General features: G+C 35.6%; 1 protein-coding gene across 2 annotated transcripts; it reads right to left on the bottom strand.

Annotated features, from left to right (window-relative positions):
- Positions 1–18,177: 18,177 nt before the first annotated feature.
- On the bottom strand, positions 18,178–21,149 carry LOC110736200 (mechanosensitive ion channel protein 9-like). Of its 2 annotated transcripts, none has more exons than XM_021916360.1 (6): positions 20,006–21,149; positions 19,706–19,880; positions 19,319–19,609; positions 18,848–19,050; positions 18,521–18,750; positions 18,178–18,419 (listed from the first exon to the last, which is right to left on the bottom strand). In XM_021916360.1, the coding sequence occupies exons 1-6, from the start codon at positions 20,527–20,529 to the stop codon at positions 18,367–18,369; spliced, it is 1,476 nt and encodes a 491-aa protein (XP_021772052.1). In that variant the 5' UTR covers positions 20,530–21,149; the 3' UTR covers positions 18,178–18,366. The 2 variants fall into 2 exon arrangements, with proteins under 2 accessions (XP_021772052.1, XP_021772051.1); XM_021916359.1 differs by having other exon boundaries at positions 18,178–18,437; positions 20,006–20,568.
- Positions 21,150–22,515: the final 1,366 nt, after the last annotated feature.

Raw genomic sequence — 22,515 nt, 5'->3', positions numbered from 1 at the left:
TAAATATTTTCTTCCTTGATAAGAATAGTCAAAATTATATAATACTTGTAATTTCATAACAATACATCGTATATCTATAAGGCGAATATCTAGGTAATTAAGACACTCTATAAATTATTCCACTAAACATGAAAATTATATCGAATGTGTTTAGGATAAAAATTACCCATGACAAATGGACCAATCCGGACCTGCCACGTGTCCACCACGTGGGCCAATCAGCGTCCGCCATTTGTCACCCTAAGAGGTCCAACATGGACTAATCAGGCCACGCCACGTGGCCTCCCATATGCCAAATAGGCAAAATGGCCACCAAGGCCCAAAGTCCGAGAGAAGCCCAATTTGCCCTGGTTAACCTAAACCTAAAATTGGCACGCTTCTCAAGACTATAAATACTTAATTAATCCTCATTAAAGGGGATTCAGCAGAATGACTCTCACCTAGAGAAGTCTAAACACATTGATCACTCCTCCCCTAGAGGAATCAGATCTCCCACCTTTACTTTCCGCATTTATTACTCCTCAAACAAGTACTAACTTGACCGTTGGAGGCGGAGCTCCCCCCACAAGAAGTCTCCGTTGTTTTGCAGGTACAGGCGCAAGGATACCAGTCCCGGAATTGTAACTCTCCCGCAGGACATCAGAAAACCCCGAAACAGAATGCATTTTAATTTTCAAGCCCTCAAAATTAATATGAGTTTATCAACGTTGATATTTATTTTGAGTGTTCACGATCTAATAATAAGATAAATTATAAACTCTGAAAAAACCTAAATTATGATAAAAGAGTACCTTAAAACCCCTAGTCCTAGTTCAACCGCGACACGTAGCACACGCTTCTCCCCAAGTCCTACCTAAAAAACCTTCACGTAACCCTTTCATGCAAGGAAGACATACCATACTTGAAACATGAGGTTAATTAAAAAAAATAATAAAAAAACCTCTCTCCGATCTTATGAAAAAAAAAAAAAAAAAAAAAAAAAAAAAAATTATATAATGCGTATAATTATTGCATGCAAGTGATCATCTTCAGATTATATATATTGACGTTTGATGTTACGTTCGAACTTCCAGCAGAAGTAGATAAGATTAATTATTTATTTTTTGTTTTCTAAATCGTCACCATCTTAAACAGCTGCAATTTTACTTTTCCATCTTTATTCAAAACGCATTGTTTTCACTAGACTAGCTAAACATAGACCTGGCAAATGGGTCAGTTAATATTCGGGTTGAATATGGGTTAGGTCGGATCATTTCGGGTTTCGAGTATGGCTCGGATCAGGTGTCGGGTCAAGTTAGGGTCGTGTCAATTTCGGGTCGGGTCAATTTCGGGTTAAGTATGTTCGGGTAATATTTGGGTCGGGTCATGTTTGGGTTGTTCCATTTAATTTGTGGATCTAGCTCAAATTAGTAATTTTATATTTTATTATTATTATGTTAAGAACTATCAATTTGGTTTATGAGTGTAGCATAGTTGAAGATGAACAATTTAAATTATTTTTGGCACCAGACAATTTTAGTTCAATTATAAGGTAATTTTAGTTTGGGACATTTCGAGTATTGAGTCTGCTCGGGTCAATTTTGAGTATCGGGTTTGTTCGGCTCAAACAATTCGGGTCGGGTCAACTTCGGGTCGGGTCAACTTCAGGTATCGGGTCAGGATCGGGTCAACTCTATTTTTGAGTCGGGTATGGGTCAGGTCGGGTTAATTTCGAGTTTCAGGTCATTTACGAGTCGTTGTGTTTGGGTCATTTTCGGGTCATGGATCGGATCATTCGGATCGGGTCATCGGATCCGGATTAAAATTGCCAGGTCTAGCTAAACATAGTATACTTGTGGATAGAAAGCGTTTAAATATAGAAATTGATAATTATTAACTCCTTTTGCATGTAAGTAAACCAATATACTTGTATGTAAGTGAGATCTCAGTCATCTATCTAAAAGCTTTTACTTCCTCAAAAAAAAAAAAAAAAAAAAAAAAAAAAAAAAAAAAAAATCTAAGAGTTTTTACCATTTAAAATACGTAGCTTAAATGTAACAATTAACAAATAGTCACTTCTTTGGAAAGTAAGACTTCTACTACGGAGTATAATACATACAAGTCCTAATATTATCTATAAACAAAAAATATATATGAACAATTTTTGCAAGTTAAATTGTTTACAAATACACTTAAATTATATACAAGTATTATCTACAATATTTTTCTCAACAAAAAAAAAAAAAAAGTATTATCTACAATATTCCATTGTAGGGTTTTAGGTACTCTAAGCAAAAATTCTTGAATCTCATTCACACGCACCTAAACAGGATCTCATACATATACAAATAAAGGATCACATAATAGTTTAGAATTAACCTTTGAATCGTGAATCCTCTTAGCAATCTTCTTCTCTACGGGAGATAAACAGCCTCAAGCGTGACTCCTCTATTTGGTCCACCGGCTTGAATCAATGCTCCACCAATGCTAGTTGGACGGGAAAAACTTTCGCCTTTCTTGAAGTAAAGAACCGACTTTGAGAGAGAGAATTTTGAGAGGAAAATATTACGTTGTTTTAAAAAAACTGAATACTGTATATTTTTACTTTTTAAAACACCTATTTAATATAATCCCATTAGATTAATTAGGTTAAGTTTTCCTCGCCCTTTTCCTCTTTTGGCCGGCCACCCTAAGTCCCACTTTGGGCTTCAGGTTTCTTTATTGATCCAAGCCTAATGTGTGACCTTGTAGGATCCGTTTAGATGGGTTTCGGGTTAATTTCATTCTAAACCAAAGGTCTATAGCATTCTCTGGCAAGACGTAAAGACGACTCAAATAAACGAATTATTATCTCCATAATACGATCCAAATTATACTTAATAATTGCGAGGACAGATTTCCTTCATCCATATATTACCTCTGTATACGGCTCATAATTTATTCATGTGATGATCAACTAATTAAAATTTTGTCCATGAATATGCTATATGCATGCTTGCAGATATGTAGAAAATCTAGCTAGTCTTATGAGGTATTGTTGTATTTGTAATTAATTAAAGATAATATTGTTGTATTTGTAATTAATTAAAGATAATATTGTTAGTCAACAATATGTCAATATGTATTGATTTTGAATGAGGGAAAAAAAAAAAAAAAAAAAAAAAAAGCAAGTACGGAGTACTATGTTAATTACCCACTAGCTCTATCTTAGATAAAAAAAAAAAAAAAAAAAAAAGCCTAGCAAATACCGAGTATTATATTGCTAGAAGTCTAGAACTCAACTAATGGCTATATATTACGAGTATTACAAACTGCATGCTATTCTAATTTCGTTACTACATCTCTAAATTAATAAAAAATACATGATTGAGTAATTAAATAACATACTCCCTTTTTACCACTTCAACACACTCCCCCCTATTAACTTAATTATTATACGTAAATAGTAAATGTTGAGATCAAATAGAAACAAAAGCTAAGTAACATTTACAAACCTGAAATTGTTGATCACTTGTTTTTTACATGACCCACAAGGCTTTGTACATATAAAAAGACCTCGGATCGTACGTAACTTGCATTTTTCCATGAAACATTCAGAGTAGTTGCTGTTTCTCATGTTCTTCATATTGAGCCTAAATTTAACAACCATCTTGATGTTATCTCCAACTATCACCTCCTCTACGCGATTGTTATAATCTTGTGTGAATATACACGCATCGTTTAGATGTCTGAGCAAAAGCGAAAACCCAAAAATCATGTATAAGCTGATATAATTGCATATAATTAAGTTATAATGAAGAATTAATTATTATAAAAAGTTATTATGAGACACTAAAAGTTACTCTGGACGGACAATAAATTATTGTAAATCTTTCTAAGCCATGCAAGATTTATTTTGCCATGTATAATTTATAGGTGGTATGTGTTTACGTAAATTATTATTATTATATTATATATTGCATATAAATCATGATCACCCTAGATTATTACTTAAATTGAGTTGCATATAAATCAAGGTACCTTAGTGGAAATTTTCCTATATAATTTATAAAGCACTAAGAAAATAAGAATTACTCTTCAATTTTTCGTTTCAGATCTCGAACTTGTTCTGTGTCTAGAGAACCTGCTTCGATCTCTACAGAAGCACTCCAATCAAAATCAGTGTTGTAAGGGATGGTATTCTGTTGAATAAATATGAATTTGAGTAGATAACTGTAAGGATTAAAGTGTTCAACTAACTTGCAATCAACCCACAATAGCAATGAACAAACAAGCATAACAATCAAGAACAACTTTGAAGGAATTAAAGCAAGTAAAAGGAAGACAATGTTACCGTGGGAAAACCCGAGAATCGGGAGAAAAAACCCACCCTTGCACTATGGAGTAATATTGATGATGAATGAACTCAAGAATTACAAGCATGAATTGTATAGAATTCAAATGCTCCTCACAAACCCTCTCAAAACCTCTCTATGTGTTTAAATGTTTGTGAATAATCAACAAGGAGGCTTAGAAAAGGTATATATAGTCTAGGTAGAAAATACAATCCAACGGCTAAGATTAAAGCAAATCGCACAAGCCGAAAACGAAGCGACGAAATAGGGAGCAGGGAGGTTCGGCCGAACCTACCCAGAGTTCGGTCGAACCTGGGGTGGTTCGGTCGAACCTCCTTGGGTTTGGTCACTCCTCCTCTAGAAATGTAAACTGGTGCACCTACTGACTTAAAACCGGGTTCGACCGAACTTTTCACAAGTTTGGTCGAACCTTAACAATAAGGCAGCTTCTACGCAATCTCCTTATGTCTCCATGTATTTATCTATCTCCACACTAATCCTAACAATCTCCCACTTGGAGATAGGATCAAACATGCACCATAGACTACCACATACACACTCCTTCCTCAAGAACACTTAATACATTCATCAAAACAATTTCACCATAGCACAACACTCCTTCAAATTAATGATGGAGTCCAATTGAGGTCCTACACAACCTCAATTTGTCACTAGAAACAGCTTTAGTGAGCATATCCGCCGAATTCTTTGAACCGGCAATCTTCCTCAAACACATCGTGTCATCCTTCACCAAACTCCTAGTATAGTGATAACGCCTCTTGATGTGTTTAGTGCGATAATGAAACATAGGATTCTTAGCCAATTGAACCGCACTTTGGCTATCACTATACAACGCACAAACATCTTGTTTCATGCCCATTTCTTCAAGGAAACCCTTCAACCATTCCATCTCCTTTCCCGCTTCCGACATAGCCACATACTCGGCTTCCGTCGTAGACATAGAGACACACTTTTGGAGCTTGCTCATCCAACTAATGGTCGTACCACCAATAGTATACACATACCCCGAAGTGCTTTTGCTTGAATCATAACATCCTCCAAAATCGGCATCAACAAAACCTTCCAAAACAACTCCATTTCTCCTAAAGCAAAGAGCCATACTTGAAGTACCCAACAAATACCTCAATAGCCACTTCACGGCTTCCCAATGTCTCTCACCCGGATTTGACATGAACCTACTCACAACTCCCACTGCGTGAGCAATGTCGGGCCTCGTGCAAATCATAGCATACATCATGCTACCAACGGCCGAAGCATAAGGAACAATGGCCATTTTGTCCTTCTCTTCCCTTGTCTTTGGGCAATCCTCCTTAGTCAACTTGATCTCACTTGAAAGAGGTGAGCTTCGAGGCTTTGCATCAATCATGTTAAATCTTTTAAGCACCTTCTTGACATACTCCTCTTGAGATAACTTCAACACACCCGTTGAGCTATCCCTAGAAATTCTCATGCCAAGTATTTGCTTGGCCTCACCCAAGTCTTTCATCTCAAATCTTCTTGACAACTTCTTTTTCAAGTCATTGACAATTTCCATACTAGTTCCCGCAATCAACATATCATCAACATACAAAAGCAAGTAGATATAGCCATTGTCATACCTTTGAAAGTAGCAACAATGGTCACCTTCCGCTCTCACGAAACCATTGCCTAGCATGAAATTGTCAAACTTCTTGTACCATTGTCTAGGAGCTTGTTTCAACCCATATAGACTCCGTTTAAGCTTGCACACCAAGTTCGCTTGACCCGGAACTTGAAACCCTTCCGGTTGCTTCATGTAGATTTCCTCCTCCAAATCACCGTGTAAAAACGCGGTTTTTACATCCATTTGCTCAAGAAATAAGTCCTCCGAAACCACTATAGCCAACAAGATCCTTATAGTGGTTAGCTTCACAACCGGAGCAAAGATCTCATGATAATCAATGCCCTCCTTTTGTGAAAAACCTTTCACCACAAGTCTTGCCTTGTACCGAATTGAACCATCCGGTTCTTCTTTCTTTCGAAAGATCCACTTGCACAAAAGTGCTCTCTTGCCCTTAGGCAACTCAACCAGCACCCAAGTGTTGTTTTTCTCCAATGAAGACATCTCATCTTCCATTGCTTGCTCCCACTTCAACGAGTCACCCATGCCCATTGCCTCTTTATAACATTCCGGCTCACCGGAATCCGTCAACAACAAATAATGCAAGGATGGAGAATATCGGTGTGGTGGCTTGATTGTTCTTGATGATCTCCTCACCGTTGGTGGTGTAGATGGCTCTCCACGAACCACAACGGGCTCACCCATAACTGCTCGCTCATCCGTTTCCAAGTGATCATCATCATCCGAATCACTTGAATCCGAATCCACCGAACATGAGCACCATGTTGAGGAGATGCTTGTTGAATTTGCACCTCAACTTCTACCTGTTTAACTTCCTTATCACTTCTAACCTTACCATCTAGCTCAACAAATTCCCGCTCATCTTCAATTGATTCTTTCTCAACGGATTTCCCACCAAAGTTGTCTTTGTACAAAGAGCTCTCATCAAAAGTGATGTCACAATGCCTAACAATCTTTCGATTCTTAGGATCCCACAATCTATAACCATATTTCTCACATCCATACCCGATGAAGTAACATTTGATGGCTTTTGGGTCTAGCTTGTCTCTCTTTTCGGATTGCAAATAGGTCACCCAACCAAAGGTCTTCAAGTGAGTGTAGGACACCTCCTTACCACTCCACTCCTCCTCCGGTATCTTGAATTCCAAAGGTACCGAAGGTCCACGGTTTATCAAGTAAGCCGCGGTACTAACGGCATCTACCCAAAAACATTTTGGAAGGCCCGCAAACAACCTCATACACCTCGCCCTTTCAAGTAAGGTCCTATTCATCCGTTCCGCTACCCCGTTTTGGCGAGGTTTACCGGGAATGGTCCTCTCCAAAACAATGCCATGCTCCTTACAAATGTTTTTGTAAGCTTCCAACTCATACTCTCCTCCATTGTCGGACTTGATTGCCTTAATCTTCTTGCCCGAAACATTTTCAACCTCTGCCTTCCAAGTCTTGAACTTCTCATTCACTTCCGACTTGTGCTTCATGAAATATACCCATACTTTCCGGGTTGAATCATCAATGAAAGTGACAAAATAGTGAGAACCACCAAGGGACTTGATGGGGTATGGGCTCCAAACATCCGTGTGCACAAGTTCTAGCTTCTCCTTCTTCAAGGACCGTTTGGTTTTTGTGAAAGACACCTTCTTTTGTTTCCCAAAAACACATGTCTCACAAAATTTCCTGTCGATTGATTTCAACCCCGACAACTTACCCTTTGAAGCTAGCAATTTCATCCCTTTCTCACTCATGTGACCAAGCCGAGTATGCCATAGCTTAGTCTCATCATTTGCGGTTGTAGAAATCATGCTTGTACACCCTAAGGTAGTGTACAAAGTACCGGTCTTCGTGCCCCTAGCCACCACCATAGCTCCTTTTGACACCTTCCAAGTACCCTCACCAAACATGGTTCTATAACCGCTTGAGTCTAGTTGACCCACCGAAATAAAATTTTTCCTTAGCTTAGGTATGTACCTAACATCTTCAAGTTTCCATGAGCTCCCACTTGAGGTCTTGATCATGACATCTCCCTTCCCCAAAATTTCCAACGGTTCATCATCCGCAAGGTACACCTTTCCAAACTTGCCACTCTTGAAGTTTTGGAAAATCTCCTTACATGGAGAAGAATGAAATGAAGCTCCCGAATCAAGGATCCAAGACTCAATGGGACTATCAACACTCAAGATCAATGCATCACCGATTTCATCGCTTGATGCCAAGCTAACCGATGAACTAGCATCATCGTGGTTCTTGTGGTTTGAACCACCCTTCTTCTTGGGATTAGGACATTCCCTCTTAGTATGCCCTTTCACACCACAACCCCAACACACAATGTTCACCTTCCCTTTCGACTTACTCCTCCCTCTAGACTTCGATCTTCCTCTTTGAGCACCTCTTTGTTGTCTTCCACGTCCCCTACCTTCACTAGAATAAGCACCACCCGATGACTCACCCGAGTTCTTCCTTCTCAAGCTCTCACTCAAGATTAAGTCCCTCACATCATCACACTTCAACTTCGACTTTCCGGAAGAGTTGCTAATGGCGGCTACAACGGTATCCCAACTTCTAGGCAACGATGACAACAAGATCAAGGCCCTCACTTCATCATCAAACTTAATCTCAACCGAAGCTAGTTGAGAGATTATTGAATTGAATTCATTTATATGTTCGGGGGCGGAACCACTATCATTCATCTCAATTTCAAACAAACGACGCATCAAGAACACCTTGTTCATAGCCGATGGCTTCTCATACATATTGGACAATGCTTTGATCACACCAACCGTCGTTGTCACATCTTTGACATTGTAAGCAACGCTCTTAGCCAATGTCAATCTAATCACTCCAAGGGCTTGTCTATCCAATACTTTCCACTCCTCTTCCTTCATACCCGATGGTTTACTAGTAAGGGGCAAATATAGGTTCTTTTGATACAAATAGTCCTCTATTTGCATCTTCCAAAACCCAAAATCCTTCCCATCAAACTTCTCAATTCTCAACTTGCCTTCTTCCATTGCAAATCAAACACACAAAGTTCACAATAGGTTTTCAACAACAAAGAATGCAACTTGACACCCAAGACTCAAACTTTGAACACCTAAAGTTCCAAACTTTGAAACTCAATCACAATTTCAAGTTTAACACAAACCCTAAATCATCAAAACACCAAAGATTCAACCTTGGCTCTGGTACCAATTGTAAGGATTAAAGTGTTCAACTAACTTGCAATCAACCCACAATAGCAATGAACAAACAAGCATAACAATCAAGAACAACTTTGAAGGAATTGAAGCAAGTAAAAGGAAGACAATGTTACCGTGGGAAAACCCGAGAACCGGGAGAAAAAACCCACCCTTGCACTATGGAGTAATATTGATGATGAATGAACTCAAGAATTACAAGCATGAATTGTATAGAATTCAAATGCTCCTCACAAACCCTCTCAAAACCTCTCTATGTGTTTAAATGTTTGTGAATAATCAACAAGGAGGCTTAGAAAAGGTATATATAGTCTAGGTAGAAAATACAATCCAACGACTAAGATTAAAGCAAATCGCACAAGCCGAAAACGAAGCGACGAAATAGGGAGCAGGGAGGTTCGGCCGAACCTACCCAGAGTTCGGTCGAACCTGGGGTGGTTCGGTCGAACCTCCTTGGGTTTGGTCACTCCTCCTCTAGAAATGTAAACTGGTGCACCTACTGACTTAAAACCGGGTTCGACCGAACTTTTCACAAGTTTGGTCGAACCTTAACAATAAGGCAGCTTCTATGCAATCTCCTTATGTCTCCATGTATTTATCTATCTCCACACTAATCCTAACAATAACTTCCTCTTGTTTATCAATTGTTGAGAAGGTTGTTTTCCAAATGCGAATATTTTTCACTTCCATCTATGAAAAATGAATGTATATATATAAATCGATAAAGTACCAAAAAAAAAAAAGATACATCACATTTTTTTGTTGTTAGAAAATTATAACAAACGGAAAAATAAATAACAACCAACCATTTTTCCTAGGTTCCGTTGTTCAGTCTTAAACTTTTGTGTAGAGGAAAAAAAATTCCATTAGACATGGGCATCGAATGCATTTCGAACCTTAAAGGACTTGCAGTCGTCAAAACTCGCTCTTTATTAATTGATTAGATTGAAGATTACTAGAGATGGGCACAAAGATCAATCGGAAATGAATAATAGCATAAAAGGCCGAACAAACATCATCAGAAAGCATATAACATTGCCACATTAAATAAAATTACAAGCATGATGATAATAAGTTTGCATACAATCGAGTGTACCTTCTAACAATAGCATGTAAAAAAAACACTGATTTTTATAATAACATACTTACAAACCTGAAATTTTTGTTCATGCATCTTTATATTGATCTATAAGGTTATCGACATGGAGGATGAACTCGGATCGCAGCTTACGCTTTTCCTTGAGACATTCAAAGTAATTGTTGTTTTTAAGGTTCACTTTGTGTCTAAAATAAACAATTAACTTGATGTTATTTTCTGCTGTCATAAGAATTGTAACCTGGTGTGAATTTCTCGCTTTCATCACCATCAAGATATCTAAAGAAACAAATGATAAAAGATACATCAGCTGAAGAATATTGATTATATTTTAAATAACGGTATAATAGATATAAGAAAGATTAAGCTAGCGAAGCCAACAAGAAGAACCCACAAATTGAATGAGTCAGTAATCATGTGTTAACTGTACGTACTATATGCACCAGGAGGTGAGTTTTATTGATCTAGAGAAAAACGGCTTACAAAATTAAGCTAGGTTAAATATATTTAGACTTATACACTACTCTAGAACCAAGAAACGGAATAGACCTATAAAATATGCTAATTAAACGTCTATATAGAGTATAGTCCAACAAGCTAAGTACAAAATCATGTTTGCAAAGTAGTATAAAAAAATGGAAGTAAATTAAAATCTATACCTTTCAATTTCATATCTTAAATTGTTGATTTTTCCTTTAGCCAAGGAGCTTGCATCGAGCTCCACATAATCGTCCCAATCAAATTAGTCTTATGGTTGGTAATACTTTTGTTGGACAACTCCGAAGTTGAATATACCAATTCTTCTTGTGTAGCAACTTTTGAAAAAGTTGTTTTCCAAATGCCAATTGTTTTGACCTCCAACTATAACAACGGACAGTAATCATACCCTTATTAATAGAAGATAAATGAAGAATTTTACAGAGAAAGTGAAGAGCACCAATAGATAGAAGGAAAAATTGATTTTAATAATCCTACCTTTGGCCGATTCGCAATTAATAATTCCATCTTTAGATTATTATTTAATAATTCCACCTTTATAGGGGATCTTCTTCTATTGGTCCCTTATGACCGGTAATCTGTACATTAGGTAAACTTTTTCTTTTTTAATTTGAGTGACATGTGTCACTAAATAATTGGTCAAAAAGAAAAACCTTAAAAAAAATTATGGTAAAAAAAATTTAAAAAAAAAAAAGATTTTTTGTAAAAAAAAAAACCCAGCCAACCCCCTACGACCACCCTAACCCCCAACCTCCGGCAGCCCTTCCTCCCCATCCCTACCTCCGAAACCCCTATTCCCACCCCCACGCAACAAAAACCGCCCCTTAATTTCAATGAATTAAGGAAAAAAAAAAAAAAAAACCTTCTAGAGCAGAAGGGATGGCTTGAGCTTGAATTTGGGTAGGAGTTTCGGAGGTTTTTGGCGGTTAGACGGGCTTTTCGGCGGTTTTTGGCGGTGAGAGGAGGTTTTCAGCGTTTTTCAAGGTGGTGGTTATGATGGTTTCGGGGTTGGGATTTGGGTTAGAGGTGATTTTCGGGGGTGACTTTTGGTTGACGGGATGGATTTTGGTATTGGGGGGGGGAGTTTTGACCGGCCGGTTTTAAGTGGGGCTAGGGTGAGGGTTAGGATTTCACGGTGGGTGGGGGTGGCTGGTGCTTTTTTTTTTAGTTTTTAATTTTTTTTTAATTTTTCAACCAATTACAAAATGACACGTGGCATATTAACTTATCAAAATCGGTTACCAACAGATTAGGGACCAATAGAATAATATCCCCTATAAAGGTAGGATTATTAACAGCGAACCGGCTAAAGATAAAATTATTAGAATCAATTTTTCCTAGATAGAAATAAAGGTTATTAGCTAACTAAACTAATCATCTTTTCGTCGATGATACATAAATCTCCAACATCGAAAGGATGCATTATATAAGCAAACACGAACCCTTGATATAGGTTCTTCCAAACTTCGCGAAACATAAAAGATAACACTGGAAAAGGTGTACTGATGAAGATAATTGCTTGTTTGTTGACCAACTTGGAAACCAACCCGGTTAGAACCAGCCACATCTTGAAGGTTACAAAGATTATAACTGTAGTGATGATTTTGTCCAATATATTCACAAAATCTTTGGCATTACTTAATGTAATAACGAGTGAGTGACAAACAGTTGGTTTGTGCCTTTACCTGGTCAACAATCCAAAGCAAGAGTCAATCAGGGTTATATATATTCGGTTCGTTTTTAACTGACACAAGGAGTCAATCAGGTTATATATATTCCGTTCGTTTTTAACTGACACAAGGAGTCAATCAGGGTTATATATATTCCGTTCGTTTTTAACTGACACGTTTTGATGATTAACATTTTTTCAATTCACAAATTCAACTGTGAATTTATACTTCATAATTATGATAAAAAAAAAATAACCTTGTGGAATTTTGTGAAAATCCTTTCAATAAATATTTTCATAATATTAACTAACTAAAAGAAAACAAAAGAAGTGTAAATTATAATCCAATGAGACTCTATTTATGAAATGTAGATGCTAAAAACCAGAAATTGATTTAGTATATATGTAGGTTTATTACCACCCATGCTTTAAATCTTGTTTCAAAAAATGTCGATTCTGAAGAACCCTCATATTCATCAAGTTGTTCCTGAAAATCGTTCCAGTCTTCCTCTCCAATAAGTAGCTTCAATTTTTCTTCAATACCCCTGGTACCATATGAACAACATGCATATCAAGAAGATAATAAATCATTGGATAATACCTTTTGTTTTAAGTTAGCTAGTATCTTAAGTATATGTTAAGTCATGTTAGTATGTTACTCATGTAATTTAATGATTAAGCTAGTGGTCACTTGATGAATTTTCACATCTTATGCATCTTATTATCCGAACTAATTAGACCTTATTTTATTAATGTACCTTAATTATTAGATCTAATCGAAACTTATTATCTCTTATTTACATAAACTTATCAACTCTTCTCTTATCTGAACTTATTAGCCCTTGTTCTATCAGGATTTATTTTATTAGACGTGAAATAAATTAAGATGAGGTGAGAACAGAGTGTAAGTGAAATAATAGAGAAAGTACATCTCATACCAGTTATTACCATCGCGATTATGACTCTCCAGCTTTTCAAGTATGGTTGAAGTATAGTTCTCTAACAGAATACTTTTTTTAGCCTTGAAAAAGTATAGAGCCACTTGTTGTAAATCATAAATAGTTGGAGTTGGTTCACCCTGCATCAGCAAGCAGTCCTTGGCTCTTTTCTTCATTTGTTTGGACAATTTCTTCTCATTTTCCCATTCATCTACATCATCGGTATTGCTGTGATATTCTGAATTCAGGTTTATTACCAACTGTGAAGCAACAAAGTCTTGCAATAGTACAACCCTCGCTTTGATACAGAAGGTTGAAGATATCGTAGTTGTGGCGGCCCATGACACCAAGGAAGTACAACTGCTTCCTTCCTTATAAGATACTTGATTCTAATCTGACATAGATTGAACCAGACTTCCTGGACAGTATATAACAAGTTTTGATCAGGCAAAGAAACGCGCAGATTAAAATACTGAAGCAGGTCCTGGTTCCATATTCCGATATTTTTTTATCCAAGTTCGGCCTCGTCACATGTAACAATGCCCAAACAAGTAGAGATAACAATGAACTCAGCACAAAGTCGATGTTGCATTTCATTCCATTGCACCAATACACTAGATATCTTCTGTTGTTGTTGCAATAACATACTGGTTTCTGCAGCGACTTAACAAACAAACGAGTAGAAATTGTAACGACATTGTAAATGATGTGAATGATGATAAAAGCCCCAATCCATTTCCAAGTTTTCAAACCATAAATATCGCAGAGCAATAGAGTGGAGTCATCCTTAGGAACAAACATTGGAAGTGTTGCCCATATCAGCAGTAAAGCGATGAGACACTCGAAGATCTCCTTTAGTGATTCCTGAATATTAATGCCAGTTTTCGAATGATCCAGTTGGACTAGTGGTATATAGTACTTGCAGATGGGAGGTACTAATCTATTAACTATTAGTAAAACAAAAAGTGTTGATGTCATCAATTCCTTAAAGTGTCTTATGTGTCAAGCTCTCATTAAAAAAATTTCCTCCAAACTTCAATATGATGTCATCATTTTTTTTTTTTTCTTTTTTTTTGCCCTTTCATTTTACCTGCTAGAAATTTAGACAAAGTAAGTATGAAACTAAAAATCTGAAACTTGAATTCTGTATCAATATTGTTGTTTACTCCGTACTAATTTTGGATATTCCTAATACAGTATAACAATATTTAATAGATATAGATATCGTGTCTTTAATTTCCACTCTAAACGTATAAGCTCAATAGATAATGCAACATTAAATATATTTTGTCTAACCATCAATTTAATATATTTTCAATAACATAGTAAATATTATGATGTAGCATAAAAAAATAACCATTAAAAAAAGGATTATGTACATGTTTTTTTTTTATATTTATAAAAAACATCTTTATACAAAAAAAATTAAAAAGTTATCAACAACAAAAGATATAAAAAAAATATGGGAGTACTAATCTAGTCCATTTGTTCTCATTAATGTCATGCACTTATAATTTAAAAAAGTTCTCCATGAGATTTGAACCCACAACCTTTAATTCTACAACTAAGTGTCTTACTACCAAGCTATGTGATTTTTTATACAATCTTTTGAATACAAAATATTAATATCTAGCAAATGACAATAGGAACAACAAATTTAATTACAAGAAAATTAAATCATAAATTACAACATATATTAATGATCAGTTTTATGTAATAATCCAAGGCATCGACCAGGCCCAAAAATTAGTTTATGCAGGAAAATGAGTACAAAACCGCACATAATGTCCCATAAGATGCCGAGGCCATCAAAGGGCAGCAATGCATAATAGTAATAGTCACAATCACGACGTAAAACATATGAAAATATAATAAAAGTAGGCACCAAGGAAAAAACATAGAGAAATGATATGCAAGTGCGAATGTAACACCGAAATACAACGACGTTGACCAGTGCCGGGGCTAAAATTGCAAATTATTTTTGGGGCCCTATTCAACTTTTTAAAATGGGGTCTTCTACTCGATAAATTTAATACCCAATTTTTATTTGATAAAAAAATTCGTTACATCAGAAAATTCGTCAAAATTAAATTTTCCTGCTTAGCATTGTGCAAATGTGTTGTCTCTGCTTTTTATCTGTAGTGCATTCCATTAACAATATTTTGCTGATGTTATGCTTCTTGATTCAAAATGTGATACGAAGTATTAAGTTCTGTCGTATTAGTTCTAGCCCTTCACTTTTTTTATTTGCTATGTTGTTATTATGTACTGTAGAATACTAGAATGTTATTTTGGTTAGTAGAGACCTTTTTATATCTAGTCTTTAAGTCACTAATTTTCTGGGTAAAATGAAGTTCAATCAACAATTTATCAACTCGGTTTTCTATTTTAAGAGAGAAAGAGTGAAAACAAAAGAATCACAAAAAACTTGGCAATTTAATTAATTGGGAAATTCTCTCTCATATAACAACAAACAAAAATTCCCATTTAAACACAACGTACATTGCATTTCCTCATTTTCAATTCTACCCAGTTCGGTATTAACCTCAAATTCAACAATATTGCACTAAAAATTCCCCAGAAAAAAATAAATAAAAACAATAAAATTAAACCTGTTAACCTGTTTTAAATTGCAAAAGCCTTCATACACAGCAAGCGTCGAATCGAAAGTCTTCACCAATGACAAAACCGTTGAAATTATGAACCAATATGGGGAAAAATAATTTTGGGAGATGAAAAAATTTGAAAATTAATTGAATAATTGAAGAAAATGAAGATAATAATAGAAAGTAAATAAGAAAATATAGAGTTTTAGAAGATATAGAGTTTTTTTGGAATTAGAATAGTAGATTGAAAATTTTTTGGGAAAAAAAAATCTGAATTTTTGGGAAAAAAATTGGGTTTGCTTGTTTAATTGGGCGGAGGTTTCTAGAGGGAGACTACATTCAATGTACTAGTATTTGGATGAATTCGAAGCCAACTGTCAGCTCCCAAAAAAAATAGAAAGTTGTATTATGAATGTCTCGAACCCAAGGACCTTGTATACACAATACAATTGCTCTAACCACTACACCAACTGCAATTTCATGATATTATATCAAACTTAATTAAATATATCTATATTTTGGGGCCCCTCATATTTGGGGGCCCTGTTCCGTCGACCACCTCGCTCCGGCCCAGAACCGCCTATGACGTTGACATAAGCAATAACACATGGTTAACGAATTGAAGTAATCCAGCTGCAAAGTAGGACACCGGTAGAAAAGGCAACAACAAAGTTGCTAAAGGACATAGGATTGCTCTCACAATAACAACACTTACAACATAACGTAGACGAAAGCCGAGACCAAGTAGTTTTACATTATTAGTGTTAAATTATTCGATGAAAGGAATGAAAATGGCCGCCCTCACAACAGATACGAAAAAGTCATCAAAATATGTATAATCAAGTTCTTCAAACACCAACGAAACAATTAAGCAAACGGTAATTAAAGACCGCGAGAATAGGCGCCATTTACAAATTCGATATCCATTTATTGGTGGATTATCTCCATTTGTTGGCAGTATTACCACAATATGATCTAGAGGAGTTTGTTGTAATTGTAGGTAAATTTGAATCATCATCCATCTCTTTTAATAGTTATTTGTAAGTGAGATTATCGATGGATTGGAAACACAAAATTAAGACAAATAAAGAGCTAATTAACACACTCATCTTTTTTATGTGTTAGGATTTGAGAATTATATCTAGGGTAATTAACTCACAAATTAATACCATAACATTGACTTGATTGACTTAGAAATTTAATGGTTCATGCTGTTCGAAAAACCACTATCCTTTTACTTTGGAAGTATGTATAAATATCTCCCACGGGTCAGATCTCATCCATAGTCACATAAAGTATATGACGGAAATAAAAAGAAAAAAGACATAATATAATGACGCAGAAACCTCAAGGAAATATAATAGCTCACTTAGGACCCATAAACTTAAACTCAGCCCATCAGTACACTTTACGAAGGGGCCGTCGCTATTCTTAGTATTTCGTTTGTTTTGTCTATAATGTGACTTATGTGACTTGAGGAAGGGGCCGTCGCTGTCTTTTCTTGAACATGATGGTCTACAGAATTTTATGCGATAATCATAATTCATAAAAGCTAAGTTACAGTGCATTACCCTTCATTATTGCGACAAAAAATGGGAGTCTCAGCTAGTATATACGAGTATACTTCATCCACTTATAATTGTACGGAGTGCGAGTAGTTTTTCAGCATAACACCTTCACTTAAGGTAGTTTCAATTTTAACTTCTCTTTTTTTAATAATTAAGGTAATTAAAATACCAATCCTTTGAAATGTAAAAACTTTCAAAGATCGCAATCAGCTTTGAAGATTCAGAAGGTTGAAATTTTTGACATTAATTAAACCAACATTCACTGATTTTTTTATTTTTTTTTTTTCCCCTCAAGTACTTGTCACCTAAAACTTATCACAACCTTAAAAAAAAATTAGTGGGCTAGAATGGTAAAATTTGAAAATTTTAGAAGTAACTTTCCAATCCCACTTAGAAGTCTGAAGTACTCCATACTCTGTATTTCATCACTTACATTGGAAAGACTTGTTAAGTTGCCAGTGAAAATTTTGCCTTTTGAGCTTGCTCTGGAGATCTCTCTGCAAGTCTGCAACACGGTAAAAATGTAAACCTAATGTTATCAAGCGGTGTTTGTTTTAGACCAGGAGTACCTAATAATACTAATTGAGAAAAATCATCAGCCTCCTATTGCCCCAGCTTCAGTTCCAAGTAGATTTGGTGAATAAATTACCAAGGTAGACAATTATCCAAACAATATGTTTACTCAAGAAAACTACGCATTCTTCAATAAATAGTTTTTAGAGCCTGATCTGGATCAAAACGATTTATCATCGATGTCTTACACCTCTTAATAACAACAAGAATTTGAAAACTTAGCTTAACAATCAACATGTAACATTTTACATATTTTAATTTCAGGTTTGTATCTGCTCTGGATTGGGATGATTTTAGCTTGAATTTCCAAGTTCCTTGTTTTCCTGAGCTTGCTCTGTAGAATTCTCTGCAACACAATTGAGAACTAAATTTAATGATTAATTCCAAATCCTCTTCAATTAATGACTAAATTTTACTGTAATACTTTATTAATAAATGAATACAAACCTGAAGTTTCTGGTTTTTCATTTTTTATTTGCTCCAGCAGGTCATGTATATGAAGAATCAACTCGGATCGTAACTCCTGCTTTGTCTTCAAACACTCTGAGTATATGCTACTTTTACAATCCACACTGTGTTTAAAGTTAATGGCTAGCTTGATTTTATCTTCAGTTGTCAACACTGCGATAAAATTATAACCTGCTGTGAATTTCTTCTCTGTATCATCTTCAAGGTGTCTGGTCAAACAAAGATGAATAAATTTTCATGATATTGCATATAACAAACTCCTGAAAATAAAACACAAACACATTGGAAAATAATATAAAAGCTTACTCTGCAATTTTTTGTTTCAATTTTGTGATTTTTTGCTTAGTTAGAGAAGTTGTATCAAGCTCTATACAGTCGTTCCAATCGAAATTTGACCTGTGGTTGACAATATCTTTGTTGGATAACTGTGAATTTGTAAACATTACTTCTTCTTGTGTACCGACTATTGTAAAAGTTGCTTTCCAAAAGCCAATAGTTCTAACCTCCATCTATTACAATAATAGAGTAAAGATCATAATAGAGTTTGGAAAAGCTTAATTGCATTGATCTTATGAACAAGCTACATATTTTTAGCAATTACAACCCTATGGCATGCATTGAAGGCTAATATGAGCTACGATGTGGTTACAAAAGCATGATATGCATAGCTAATATCTAGGAGATAATATCATACATATTATCAAGATCATAATCATACCTGCTAATTGATTGGAAAACAAGTATTAGTACAAAAGAGTAAAGATAAAAATTACTAACCATTTTTTGGTCAATGATGCACAAATCGCCAACATCAAAAGGATGCACCACAAAAATGTACATGATGCCATGAAATAGGGTCTTGCAAGATTCTCCAAATATAAATGTTGCAGCCAAAAACGGTGATGCTGTGACTAGTATTTTCGTGGAGGCCAACCCAGTGAGAAGCAGCCACATTATAAAAGTTGCAACAATTAGAAGAAAGCTGATAATTTTATCCAAACCATCAACAACCTCTTTCACACTGCTCAATGTGTTTGCAAGAACCAAACAATTGGAACATGCCCTGTCCTGCTCAGTATAGAATCCAAAGTGTTTTAGTGATAATAATTAAGTCATTATAAGAAAAACAGTGGAAAAAAGAGAGAGAGATGATTGATCACATACCATCCATGCTTTTATTATATTAAGCGATAATTCTTCAGATAAATCAATTGTGTCATCATGTAATTGACCTTTAAAATAGTCAAACTCATCCTTCACACTTTCATTTTCAAGGGCTCTAGATGATTGCTGGGTATTACTTTCAATAATTTGCTTCATGATGTCTTTATTGATAATCCTGCAATCAACCATAGAAAGAAAGAAAGATGCTGAATAATTAAGCTCCAATATCTTACAGGAAAACTAAGATGTAGATATAATATCATATTTACAGCAATGAAAGGAAATTAAGGAATATCTTACCCATCTTGGCTTCTTTTCTGCAGATCGAGGAGGATATCAGAAGTATAATTATCGTTAGATAGAGCGTTTTTAGCAGTCAAAAGGTACTGAGCCACTAGTTGTATACCATGTAAGGTGGGAGTGCGGTCATCCTGCATTAACAAGTCAGCTTTTGCTGTTTTCTTCACTTCTTTTGACAATTTCTTCACATAAACGTATGCTGCTGCTTCATCTCCGCGCTTAACATCCTTGTCATGCAGTCCATTCATTCCTTGTTTTTCCCACTCATCCACTTCATCCCCCACACTTTTTCTCCGGTCACAAACTCTCATTAAATTATTAAACAAATCCACATTCGAGAATATCTCCGCTACAGATTTACTGTAGAAGGCACTCTTGTAAAACCCTTTAAAATTTGAATTGAGAGCCCCAGTAGGTAAGACATTTATAAATGAAGGGAGATGTGATTTCGGATTATTCTCTTCATTTTTTCCGTCATTGGGCTGTAATGGGCTTCTTTTTAGACTCTCTGCGTTTCTTCTCATAACTTTTTCGCTGTAGAGAAGGTCAAAGAAATCATGGCTTTGTCGACCAATGATGCCAAGAAAGTAGAGCTGCTTCCCCCTTCTAAGATTCTAGAATCTAATCTTTTATAGACTGCAACAGCCTCCCATGACAATAACACACAAGATTTGATCAACCATATAACAGAGCAAATCAAAACACTAACACAAGTCCAGGTTCCAATTGACAAAACTTTCTCGGCCTGGTGTGTTCTGGTGGGAACCAAAATACAACGCCCACGTAAGTAGAAGCAGCATTGAACTCAATATAAAGTTGATGCTGTGTTTCATACCAACAGCACTATACACCAGGTATGGCCTGTGCATAGATTTCTCTACTATTGTATAGGTAGTGATTTTGTGTCATTACCTGGATCAAGATTTTCACGAACAAAATCTTGTAGCCACAGCATGATTGTATGAGTAGAAATTGTACTGATATTGTAGCCTACGAGAATAAGTATTGATACCTCAATCCATTTCCATGTGTGCAATCCGAGGGATTCATGGTTCTTCAAGGTAGGAAAATATTTCATGACCACATACTTCCCCATCCACCATAAAATGATACAGTCAGTTATCTCAAGTATTCCTTCTCGAACATTAATGCCACTTTCTATATGATTTAATGGAAATGGAGGAATAACTAGAATGATAAAGCCAGAAATAAACACGTTTAAGAAAAATATGCCTAAAATACAAATAAAAGACGAACTTCTTACTTTGGTGTGCCCTAAATCAACAGCATGTTTGGAGTTAAGAAGTTCAGCTATAGCGAACCCAATTCCAAAATAGAAGGCCAACCCTATCAAAAGACCATACATCAAAAAACGGACAAGATATTTAAGTTTAGTGACCTTGTAATAGTCATGACCATGCCTAACGAATTGAAGTAATCGTATTACCAGAAAAGACACCACTAGCAGCGGTATTATTGATGCAATACCTATGCTCCCAACGAAGACTGAAATGAGCAAATGTCGTAGTGGGACATAAGCTTGCAATACTCTTATTATCCTATCAAAAAGAGACGACGATAGTACAAGAGCTGAATCATCTTCTGAAACTTTTACACTAATATCCGGATTCGAAATTGGGCTTGTCACAGCAGGTTGAATCTCAGGGGAATTAGTTTTGGAAGCAGGTAAGTTAGCTGAATCATCTTGCATTGTTGCAAGAGGATGTAGGCTACTCATCAGATCAGTATACCTGATATGGAATGAGATTTGGGATTGGAGGACACAACTAAAGACTAAAAAGAGTAAGATCAGGACTACCAAAAGAAAACATACAGATTTTGACTTAACTAAAATAGTACTCTGTACTGCAAAGCTACCTAAAATTACTGAAATTGCACATGACTATTGGCAAAGAGCCTCTTAATTACGCCCAAGCATAAATGGCATGAATCACTTAGGTTATTTAAATAAGTGCAATAATTATATTGTATAGAATTGGGCAAGAGAATGAGACCATAGTGAATGTTTCCATAAATAGCTACCAATTTCTCAACTTATCTAAATCTAATACGAGTAGTAAGGAAATATAGAGTTTGTAAGCTCACAAATAACATGAAGCGGATTGATTGAATAGAGTGTAAAATTGGTCAGGTTTGAGTTAATTATTCTAAAGTAATTAAAATGACTATGCATGATTCAGGGGGTGTTTTGGTTGAGAGAGGTTTGGAGTACAAAAAGAACTCAAACCTCTAGTAGGCGTCCTAATTGGATTCAAATAGAGTTTGGAGACCAGATAAAGATTAATTTTGAAAAAGTTGGTTATATAAGCTTTTAAGAAAGGAGGATATAAGGTGGTGAAATGAATATTTCTTAATTACTTTTACCAATAATTTTATTTATATATTTGTACGAATAAGCCACAAGGGGAAGGGAATTTGAACCTAGGATTTATCATACATAGACCCTAACTCTAATAAATAGACCCTAACTCTTAACCACTAGACCAAGA

Source organism: Chenopodium quinoa, unplaced genomic scaffold (genome assembly GCF_001683475.1).
Source record: "Chenopodium quinoa cultivar QQ74 unplaced genomic scaffold, ASM168347v1, whole genome shotgun sequence".
In the NCBI taxonomy this organism is placed as follows: Eukaryota; Viridiplantae; Streptophyta; class Magnoliopsida; order Caryophyllales; family Amaranthaceae; genus Chenopodium; species Chenopodium quinoa.
The sequence above is the reverse complement of the archived record's forward strand: the minus strand, read 5'-3'. Positions and strand labels throughout refer to the sequence as shown.